The sequence below is a fragment of the Glycine soja genome, chromosome 10 (assembly GCF_004193775.1).
Source record: "Glycine soja cultivar W05 chromosome 10, ASM419377v2, whole genome shotgun sequence".
Classification (NCBI taxonomy): Eukaryota; Viridiplantae; Streptophyta; class Magnoliopsida; order Fabales; family Fabaceae; genus Glycine; species Glycine soja.
Window position 1 is genome coordinate 25,696,702 of NC_041011.1, and position 12,166 is coordinate 25,708,867.

At 33.0% G+C, this 12,166-nt stretch overlaps 1 protein-coding gene across 1 annotated transcript; it reads right to left on the reverse strand.

The window, feature by feature from the left end:
* Nucleotides 1-1,070: 1,070 nt before the first annotated feature.
* On the reverse strand, nucleotides 1,071-5,503 carry LOC114372104 (transcription initiation factor IIB). The gene is made up of 7 exons (XM_028329509.1): nucleotides 5,025-5,503; nucleotides 4,734-4,758; nucleotides 2,832-2,961; nucleotides 2,611-2,741; nucleotides 2,395-2,483; nucleotides 1,657-1,733; nucleotides 1,071-1,443 (listed from the first exon to the last, which is right to left on the reverse strand). Exons 1-7 carry the CDS (start codon nucleotides 5,378-5,380, stop codon nucleotides 1,310-1,312), a joined length of 942 nt encoding a protein of 313 aa, XP_028185310.1. The 5' UTR covers nucleotides 5,381-5,503; the 3' UTR covers nucleotides 1,071-1,309.
* Between the last annotated feature and the right edge of the window lie 6,663 nt (nucleotides 5,504-12,166).

Sequence of the window (12,166 nt, forward strand, 5' to 3'; positions counted from 1 at the left end):
ACTTCTCTAATTCTAGTAAACTTAAATATATGATAAAAATCTAAGTACAATTTTATTTTTTTTTATTTCTAATAAATAAGTATTTCATTTTTTAACAAATTAGTATTTAAATACTTTTAAATAATTATAAACAAATGAAAAAAAATATATTTATACTTCCAAAGACTATTTATATAAATATTTAATAATATTAGCGTAATAATATTTATATGACTATATCAATAAACAAAAATTATCATCTACAAATTTATATTTTCTAGTTAAACTAATTTCTAAAATATATACTTATAAAAATTTGGAATTAATGATATTTAAAAAAATTATAAATAACTATTTCAAATATCAAATATTATTAAATTGCTTATATTTAAAAAAACAAAAATATTCACACATTTTTTAATAAACTAATTTCTTAAATTATTTAGGTATTGAAAATATTAATTATTAAAAACCAACTTAAAAAAAAATATAATTAATTAAATAAAAACACATTAAAATAAACAACAATATTTAATTATAAATTAATAAATTAAAAAAATTAAATATACATACACATTATATGAATTTTCAATCCATGAAATGTTAATCCGTTTAAGCCAAGGATTATAGAGATTGTCAATCCGTATAATCCATACGAATTTTCAATCCGTATAATCCATACGAATTTTCAATCCGTAGACACAACGAAGCGACGATGGAGATGATGCTCAGAAGTCAACATCAACAGTGGAGACACTCATTGGCAGCACGAAAGGAGGCACGGCAAAAACAGAGAAGGAGAACTAGAGAGGGAGAGAGATAACTTTTTAAAATTTTAAGTAAAAGCATTTTTGCCACTTCACTTAAAATGTTAGGTGCACCAACAATTTTACTGGGTGCACAAATAGAAACCCGCTTGTCATCCCCATTCCAAAGGAATAGCTTCCAATATGTTCACAGCATGGTACAAAAATAAACATGAAAGTTTCAAGCCTAATTGACTTTAATGCAGACTCAGGTTAACCACGTTTTGAAATGCTCAACGCAATGTACAGAACTACAACCAATCAATGATCCATATCAAGAAGCGATGACAGCAAAAAATAACTCTGATGTTTTACCATAATCAAGAAATTCATACATTGTATGTTGCTTGCTCCCAACGAGTACTCAAATTAGGAGGGTTTAAAAAATGGTGCGATCGACGGCAATGAATAAAAACGGCACTTTGATTTGTAATAACCAGTTCAGTTACATCTGAAACAGAATGCTCTAATGACATTATAACTTGTAAATTGTTAATATGGATGGTAATATTCTGCTCTACAATTCAAGGGCTGCAAAGGTTCTTTAAATCCTCCTCCTTAGCATACCAATTTGGTATTATTTTGGAAACATGAGGATAAAGATCCTTGTAGGAGTTCCTAATTGTTCCTTCTGCAACGCCTGTGGCAAGTGATATATCTGCATTAAGGCAAGATGTCAGAACCAGACACATGAATGAAATAGCATAGCAACGAGAGGAGTTTATCTATCCGTGGGAATTTGGATTAAGATACTCATTTCATATCTAATTTTAAACTTCTGCCTTAAAAAATGAAATTTAAGAGACAAACAAAAATCCCATTCACATATTTTGTCCTCCATGCCTTAACCAAGGAATTGAGTGTCACAAACCTTTGAGAGGCTTCTTATCATCAGAAAGCTGAGTTATGATGTATATAACTGCTGCAGCAATTGATATGGGACTCCTCCTGACAAATAAAGAAAGATGTTATTAGTATCATCAGAAAATAATCATAATACCATATTTCTCTGAAAATGATGAAAGCTAAAACAACTTGGATTGGATTACACATGCAGAGGGCAATGCAATTATTTAGGCCATTAAAATCCAAATCAAGTTGGCACGCACTACATGGTATATGCAATACAACCCTCTCGGTCTTGACTTCTTCAATGAATGCTACATCCTCCTCAGTTTCCACTTGATGCAAAAACATATGCTATTTTTTCATAGCAATCCTAAGAGTTCCCACTTCTTACACACATGCCACCGATTCCTCAGTTTCCACTTCTCACCCAGTGCAATCATCATGTAAAACCTGCAGGTTTCTAATCCATAATCTAACCTTTGACCTTGTTCTCCAAGGAAAACAGGGAAGTTTTATACGATAGCTAATCAGTAATTTAGATGATAAATTATACCCTAAGTTTAAGTTAATATCCTAATTTCATAGTATCACTAACACACTTTAGTGTGTCAACTGTTGGCACCAAGTTTCACACAGAAAAATAAGTGTTTGGTAGTAACTAGACATTCATACTAGTATCAAAGTGTAATCGATATGACAAACCAGAATTCAGCAATGAGCAGTCTATTCAAAAGAGATATGAGCTAAAGACTAAATATACCTTATATCAAATTCTTCTGATTTCTGCACAGCTTCCTGAGCAGCTTTAACAGCTTGATTATTCATACAAAGATTAGAACAGAATCGCCTCTGAAGTTTGAGATCAAAATATTGTCAGTGACATTAATGAAATATAGTCAAACTTTAGACGAATTGGCTTCACAAATATGCGGACCAAAATAACAAGATATGCTTGAAGTCAATAAAGAAATCTCACCATAAAGTCCCCTGCATGTATTGTACCCATCTCCACAGCATTACCATTCTCCAAACCCAGTTGTTTTACTATGTATTCTTTTGCTCGGCCAATTTCCTTCTTTGTGGCCCCATTGGCAACAGAGCAAATTTCTAGTTGAAATCCATAGGTTCAGGGAAGCTCATTTATATACAGAAAGATAAAGGGAAGCATCCAGATGTTAAAAGAATCATAAGCAGTACCCTTTACAGTACGAGGTTTGTCTTCTTGTCGGCAAGCGATGTAGAGACAAGCAGCCAATAAAGCATCTTGATTTCTTCCTCTACTAGACTTTTGATCTTCAACCCTCTTATATATCTCATTTGCCCGATCCTTCACAGCAATTGTAAGAAATAACATAAGTGAACTTATTTTAAAACTAAAGTAGAAGATAAGAAAGAAAAATTAAAATGAAGGTCTCAAGATTAAATCGAGACAACGAAAGGATTATAAACTGAGAAGCTTGACAAGACATGAGGGCTGCCAAAACATGATCAAATCCTTTTTCCACATGAATTTACAAATCCATACTATTGCTTTACAGATATCTTTATTTCAAACAGCATGCCAACAAATTCAGGAAAAACCTTCAGTTTAAACCCACTCATTTTTCCAAAAGTAGACTTATATTGGGCTCTGAATACTTCTGTTCCATGGATCAAGCATCATGAACAAGGAGCACAAGAAATGCCCCTGGCCTAGAAGAAGATTTTAATGCCATGAGGCAAGAGGTGCCAAAAAGCACACTATACAATTAGGTGGATGGTACAATTTCAGTTTCAATAAACTTTGCATTCAAAGCTTGTAAGCCTAAGCCAATAGTAATGATCACATGCAATGCATACAGATATGCAAGTAAATGAAAATTGTTTTGTAATCAAACCTGACACAAATGAGGGATGCAAATAAATGTCCTCTTATAAACAATGCAACTGCTTATTTTTCACCAAAATAGCCTTCAAACATACAGCTACACAACTTAAGGCACAGTATCCCCCTGTGCAATGACCTCTCTAACCTCCACACAAATTCAACGTGTGACTCATTAGGATACAATACAATTTCAGCAAACTTTTGATTTAAGATCCAAACCTTAATCCTAATCACAACAATCATATGCAGTGGATACAAATACACGCAGTTTTGTGACTCTCCCGTCATCTCCTTCATTCCTGCTTATTTCACTAAACTTCACAGTAAATCTTATCAATATGGCGTTGGTTTTTGTGGTATATTGGGATACATCGGAATGATGTCATTTTCGGTGATACGCCAAAAAGTACAGATCATGTCTTTGATATGGTTAAGCTTAGGTCGAGGATGTGGGCTAGAGTAAAGGTACAGGACTTTAAAGTATCATTATACAATTGGTCTCTACATGTGAAGCTAACATTAAAGCAATTCTCCTGGTTTCTGTTTTAGTGGTCTGTACATGTTAGAGGGTATGCATGTTGTATTGGCCTGGATGGGAAGGTTGCTGATTACTTGTAGGGGTTTGTTCACTATGTGCATTATATGCAGTCGTGCACTTTCATAGTGTTGGGAGGATATCTTCCTCTGGTTTTTTGAGAAGCATGTTTATAGCCTAGTGTATTGGTTCTAGGCTCTGATATAGGAATATTCCGTATTTGATTTTTAGGTGGATTTTGTAACTGAGATATTCCTGTGCCTTCCATCAGACACGTCTTGTGTTTATGGAATTATATATATATATATATATATATATATATATATATATATATATATATATATATATATATATATATATATATATATTATTCCTTTGGCTTCTCAAAAACAAACTTACAAGACACAAGCTCCCACAAATTAAACCCCCATATCATTCTGCACACCCAAATGGCTCACAACACAACTTCAGCAAGCTTTGCACTTGAGGTTCAAACCTCACCCACAACAATCGTTATACACATTAGACACAAACAAATACGCAGCTTCAAGAACCTTGTCCGGTAGTAGTAGTAATAATAATAATAACCCAAAAACAAAAAGAGAGGCTAAAGAAAGCAAAACAAAACTGTCCTATACAAGACATTCCTAAGAAAAAGTAAAACAAAAAACAAAAAACAAACAATCACAAGACATACCTTGATGGTCGCAACTAGTCCCAACCTGAAAAACCATCAACCTCATCAGTCAATCCCTCAATCATAAACATTACAAACAATTACATTTCACAAAAAAAATTAAATAAAAACTTGCATCAAAAAACAACATTAATCTTTTTTAAAAAAATTTATCTCGCAAAGCCACATTAGTTAGTCCACATCAATTAACAAAGCCGCGATCATCATCATCACTCCTATCACAATTTTTTTCTTTTCAATTCCTTTTAGTTTCAATCCGATCTGGATTGTAACCCTAGGTGAGGAACGGACCTATCGGACATGGTGGCGATGGTCTTGAAGGCTTGGATGAGGGCGCGATCGGGGTTGGAGCCGCGGTTCTGCCAGCGGCCGAGGGAGGAGGAGAGGAACTCGCCACCGCCGCCGCCGTTGGGCTTGGCGATGACGGTCGAGAGGCCTCCGTCGGTGAGGAGGGGATTGGAGGGCCCACCGACACGGTTGGGGTCGTTGTCGCCGGACTCGTTGGCGAAGGTGCGCCACTCGGAGGTCTCGTCGATGGAGTGGGATTCGAGGACGAGGCCGCACTCCGAGCACACCGTGTCGCCGGCGGAGTGGTCGAACACCACCTCCGTCTGCCTCTTGCAGTCGCTGCAGAACGCGTCTGACATGTTTCTTTTTCTTCGCTTCTTTCACTCGAATGCAAAGAGGAGAGGAGAGAGGGTCTTTGTACTCGGAGTGTTTTTATGAGAGAAAGAGAGAGAGCCAACTACCGCAGCGAAGAGAAAATCTTCTGCGTTTTCGGTATTTATAGATGAGGTAGGTTTATTCATTATTCGGAATTTCCAATTACCTTTAATTTAAGGAAAATAAAAATTTATACCAAGGATATACAATTTCATGTAACTGTTTTTCATCTCTATATTTTTTAAGATCATTTTATCTTTATTTTTAATAATATTAAAATAATAACAATAGCTAACCATCTTTAATTATAGAGTTTAAATCTGATCACTAATCAAATTAGATAATCACTCAATAACTACTCTTTACTTTCATTAAATAATTTTACCTTTAAATTATTTCTTCAATTTAAATTTTTCTTTTAATTTATATTAACTTCTCACTATTTTTATATTATTTTTTTATTCTATTATTTTTTATTAATGGTATTTAACTTTTACTTTTTTATTATTTAAAAAGTTTTAAGAAACATAGAAGACCGCTCTTCCTCTAATAATAATAATATAAGATAAAATAAGATTTTTTTTATTTTTACATAATTATCTAATTACATCTCTTATCATATATGATATTTTTTTTTATCTGTGAGAATTGACGTGATATATTTGTTGACCTTTTATATGAGGGAAATTTTACAACCCTAATCTATGTAGACACATTGTAAAGACACTTGATTTAATGACTCCATGTCATGTATTGGGTTTTTTTTTACCAATAGGGGGCTATTTTGCTTTTTTTTTTCAATTGGGGTCAGTTTTAAATAATTTCCCAAAAGGAGGTAACTCGTAACAGGTGTTACGACGTCTCGTGTTACGACTTTTGAGTTAAAAGTTATAACACCTTTTACGACTTCCTTTTTTATTTTAACTGAAATCATAAATAATTTTACGACTTCAATTAAATTTTTTTAAACTAAAATCATAAATAATTTCACGACTTCTATTAAAAAAAAATTTACGACTTTAAAGTCATAACTTTTGTTTTGCTTGTAAGACTTCAAAGTTATAAAACTATTTTTTTTAAAAAAATTGAAATTTTTTTCGTTTTGTTTTTTTATAAAAGTTTTAAATTTTTTTATGGTTATTTTATTTTGGTTTCTAATTTTTTAAAATTGTAAAAAAATATTTATTTAATTGTCAAATAAATAATTTTAATTTTACTTGTTAATAGTTTTATTTAATATGGTGTATATTTTTTATGGTTTTATTTTATATGTTATATTTTTTTAATATTTTATTATTTAAAATATATTATATTTTTTTAATATTGTTTTATTTAAATTTTTTTGTTTATTTAAAATTTAGATAATCTATTAATAAAAATAAATACTAAAATAAAAACACAACATAATACATTAATATAAAATGAACAAAACAAATTAAAGAAAAACATGAAAAGTAGAAATTATATTAGTCATCTACTTGTTTGTATGGATAGTTAATATGATTATGTCATTCACTTCTACACAATGAGCATTTCTTAGGCCTATTTGGAATTGATTCGTTCATCTCATTATGTATTTGAGTAGTGGTTGGTCTTTCCGGCGTCTGTTGTCGTTTTGAAGGATCAGACATAAAATGTGAACCTAAATATTGAGGTCATGTGTCTTCACTTCCAAGGGAATGAAAGTAATGCTGATAAACTTTGAAAATGTTTTCCAACTTGTATACAGGGTTAACAAAGTCATCATAATTTAAATTGTAAAAAGCACACGTTGCAATTGCATGCGAGCAAAGTACTCGAAGTACTTGAAATTATCCACAATCACACGATAATTCATTCAATTTGATAGTGTATGTCTTTGCTCGCCGACCAAGCCGCGTATTTGTAATTTCTTAAACCTCAAACTCCCCTGTTTCTCGAACATACATGCAAACATAATGCGAGGTAGCAATATGTTAATTTTCTTGCATCATGACATATACTTCTTTAGAGTACCTATGTCCTGCCTTTATCATACTCATGATTTTCATGTCATTAGTAACAAATGAATCATTTATTTTATTAAATGTTTCATTGACTAAGGCAGTAATAGGTAATGCTCGGGCTCCTTTCAAAACAAAATTCATACATTCGGCAAGGTTGGTAGTCATATGGTCATACCATTTTCCTTCATCGTAGGCCTGGGTCCATTTACTCTTGGGAATTTGATCCAACCAATCTGCTGCTTGTGGAAACTCTGTTCGCATTGCGAGCAACTTTGTCACAAATTGTAGTTTCCTCATCTCATATCCTATGCCAAAAGATAAAACAATGAATAATAAATATAGTGAATATTTAATAAAGCAAGAATATGATGCATGAAATGGGAAGAAGCATACCCATATTGATGACTTCTTTTAAGTCAACATTTTTAAACTGTTTGTTGAAATTTGATGCAATACACAGACGAAACATTTGGTCCATTCCACCTAATGCGTTCTGATTGTAAAACTGCTAGCAAATCGATTCCCCTGTCTGATATGATACACAAATTTGGTAGTGGTGTAACATATCTCTGTAAATAATGTAAGAATCACATCCAAACTTCTTTGGTCTTGCTTTAAGAAATTGCAAAAGCAAGTGGAAAATTGTTCCTACTACCATCTTGTCTGATGATAGTCAACAAAGTACCACAATATTTGCTAGTTAAAAATGTCTCATCTACTTGCACAATTGGCTTGCAATATTTAAAGCTTTCAATGCATGGGTTAAATGCCCAAAATACACGATTAAGAATCATCCTAGGAGACTCATCCTCACCATCCTCCATTGAAGGTGAAGTTTTGTATTTTACTATGGTATATGGTACAAAGTGTTGAGCAGTTGTCAACCATACAAGCAGGTAATTGTATGATTGTTCTTAACTTTCAAATGTCATTTCAAGGGCTTTTTTGTTTAGTTGTCCATGCTTTTTGTATGAAACAGTCTAACCAAACCGTTGTAGCATGTCTACAATCAAGATTTTGATTTCAATACCAGGATTTGTTTTTGCTAAATGAATAATATTATGAGCAATTATGAAAAGTTTAACCTAACATGATCTTGATATATGAAAGAATTTGTGCAACTATGAATACCGTTTAATTTCTTCAACTCCTACCTCTTGCGTATTTTGTTGAACGATACTCTCGCCCTCCAATAACATCCATTACCATATTGACTACACATAACAACGTACTTGTCACTCTTGTTATCGACCACATTAAAATTAAATGAATTCATAAAATGAAATTGTTTAATGGAATTCATAGCTGCTTGTTTGGATTCAAATGTCAAGCCTTCATAAAGGTCATTTGTACTAGCACCCCCTCTATTTTGATAAGGATTTGAGTACTCTTGATTTTTTGAAAGTTGGCTACTTGGAGTTTCAAATATGAAGATGACTCACTTTGATTGCTTGGTTCTCCATGTTCATGAAAATCGTGTTGTTGATCGTTGTCATTGAAGTCACTAACATTATATCTTAATATGGGTTCTTCGCTAGCCATCTGTCAAAAAATACAAAAGTAAATTATTAGTAAAAATGTAAATAATTTAGTGTATCTATCATTAAATAAAAAACACCAAACCAAGAAAAATTGAAAAAAAAAATACACACTTCTAGTAAAAGTCCCCAATTTTTTGTATCTAACGCTAAATAAAAAAATATATACCGATAACACTCTAAGTAGAAAGTGAAAATGAGAGAACCTTTATTTTGATTTAGATGCAAGGTTGTGTAAAGGTGAATTCGAAGTGTGAAAGAGACCTCCTTTTATAACTTACATCATAGTGAACAGTTTAATGTATATAGTGAATACTACTACTACATCATACGTTTGTGTCAATAAAAATAATAATAGCTACCATAACATAATGTAGTGTATAACTAATTTAAATTTCTAAAACCCTAAATTAATATTAACTTAACAGTTATAATTTATTAAATGACTAAACCCTAACATATTATTATGTAATGAATTATTTTAACTTGTAAAACACTAAAACAAAATTAATTTAACACGTATAATGATTTATCTAACTAAACCCTAAATTACATATAAGTTAAATCTTATAACTGATTTAAAATTATAACACTGTAATATATAACATATTTAAATATTGAAAAAGCAAACAGTGAAGTCGTGAAAATTTCAACGACTTTTAAGTCGTTTGTAAATTGACGACTTCAACATGCTGAAAACTTGTCCAAAATGTGCTGCTCATTTGGGCATTTTTCGTTGCAGAAAGCTTGTATAATGCAGACCATTTGGTGCAGTAATTTGGCCATTTGCAAGTAGTCAACATGTCAGTTAAAGTGCTGGAAAAATGCATAAAAAACTGCACCATTGTGGCCTTTTAAATGAAGCTGAAATAATGCAGTATGTTGTTCAAAGGACTCGAATTTCCTCTTGCACAAAGGTGGTCTCATCCAATGACCTAAACAAACATTCCCACCAATTAAGTGAGATTGATATGTGTCATATTTGATAGACTACATATGAATGAGGTTCATCTCTTAATTTTGATGAGTTAAGTATTTTTTTATTTCCTATTCGAACATGTGAAAATAATAATGTATGTGTTGCAGTTCTTGTGGACTCTTTATGACACACCAGAAATAAGGTCATTAATTAATGATGTTGAGGTATCAATGATTGTTCGGGTAAAAGTTCCTCTCACATGTTCTGCAATTGTGGAATGACATCCAACAGATAGGGTCATTAGACAATTTGGATTGCAACAAATTATTTCAGATGACCCGCCAAACCTAGATCAACTCCATGACATAGATATGAGAGAGAGAGAACAAATATTTTTTGGCCTCACCATCATCGTCACTAGATTGCCAAATGGAATCATTGGAATGATTATATTGTTCACGGTGAAATGGACCAAGGTATTTTGCATGAAAATTCATAATACATGCAATGGTATATACGTCGAACTAGACGATATATATTGCGTGAGGGAACACTATCTATTGAGGTTGTAAGTTTAATTTAGAATTTTAAAAAATTATTGATATTATGATTCATTATTATTTCTAACTTTGTAAATCTTAATTTACAGTATTATCATGGTCATCACCAACATCAATCATATGTTGAACCCAATGTACCTCCAGTGCATGTTTTTGGATATATGCCCCAACATCATCCATCACAAGCATAATATCAATTAGCAGCCTTCTCTGGATACGCATCTCAAGGATGTCAACAAAGTTTTCAACCATTAGGGTTCTCATCATATATGCCTCAATACTCATTTCAAGTTCATTCTACCTCAAATGTTTTTTATGGACCCTGTCATACCCTAATTTCGTCCGGGGACTATTGCTTGATGGCATACAACCTTTAATTGACCGCTTCAAAGTACTTGGCACCCTTTGCTGCACAATATGTGAAGTCCCGAGACGTGCCGGAAATCAAAAGGAAGTATTGTTACGCAATCCGTGAGTTTCCGTAACTTTTTCGAAAGCTAAAAAAGAGTAATTACATGATCCGTAAGGTTCCGTAACCTTACGGAAAGAAAATAAGTATCGTTACGAAATTCGTAAAGTTTCATAACATTACGAAAAAAGAATCACCAAAAAAAGTAAAAGGGGGTGTATTTAGTAAAAAAGGGGATGTAAATAGCAACTAGGCCCACTTGGGCCTTCCAGATTCTTCCTCCAGAAGGTGGTTGCTTCTGGAGGAAGCAACCTGGCTCACCTGGGCGAGCTGGGTGGCAAACTCCTCCCCTATTTTGCTATACATAGGGGGAGGAGTGAAGAAGAAAAAGGTTCAGCCTTCTTGGCACTTCGTATTCACTTGAAATTGCTGAGGATAATTGTTTCCGTGAAGAAAATCCAAGCCGAGGCACTTCCGTAACGTTTCCGTGGGTAATTACGCGAAGATTTTCAACCGTTCTTCGTCATTCATCATTCGTTCTTCATTGTTCTTCGATCTTCAACCGGTAAGTACCCCAAATCGAGCTTTTCAATTCATTCTATGCACCCGTGGTGGTCCCCATTTGTTTCGTGTACTTTTATTCTCGTTTCATTTACTTTCCGTACCCCCTTTTGACGTGCTTCAGTCATTTATTTAAGTCATTTCTCGCCTAATCAAAAAATAAAATAAATTTCCACTGATCATTTGATTTGTAATATCCGTTAATTTCTGTTAAAATGAAATCCGACCGTTCGGTCGTGCCGTAACCACGTTGGAAATAAAAAAAAGAGGTAAAATAATAATATAATAATCAAAAATACCTTTTAGTAAAATAAAGCAGAAAAATCAATTGGACGTTTCTCTTTGGGATTTCTCTTTCTTAATTGAATTGACTAATAACTAAAGTGAAACTAAGGCTAAAATCAATCCGCAAAGTCAAGCTCGTCCACAAAAAATCACTAAAAAAGGATTTGAAAGTTTATTATCTCGGTTTTTCTTACCAAGTAAATGGATCATTTTTAAGGTCCAACGCCTTAAAATGATCACCTTCCAAGTAAAAAGAATCGCTTGATTCACCTTTAAAAAGAACTACGTAGGTCTGATTTCCTCTTCGATGGAGGGTACGTAGGAGCAAGAGCCCCGTTTTTGTCGACCTCAAAAATAAAAAGAAATAAAAGTTAAGGTAACACAATTTCCACAATTCTAAAAATTAGGTTGTTGTCCTTTGAGACAAACGTGAGAGGTGCTAATACCTTCCTCAAACGTAAATACAACTCCCGAACTTGGAATATTCTTTATGACCGGTTTCCTTCGGTTTTT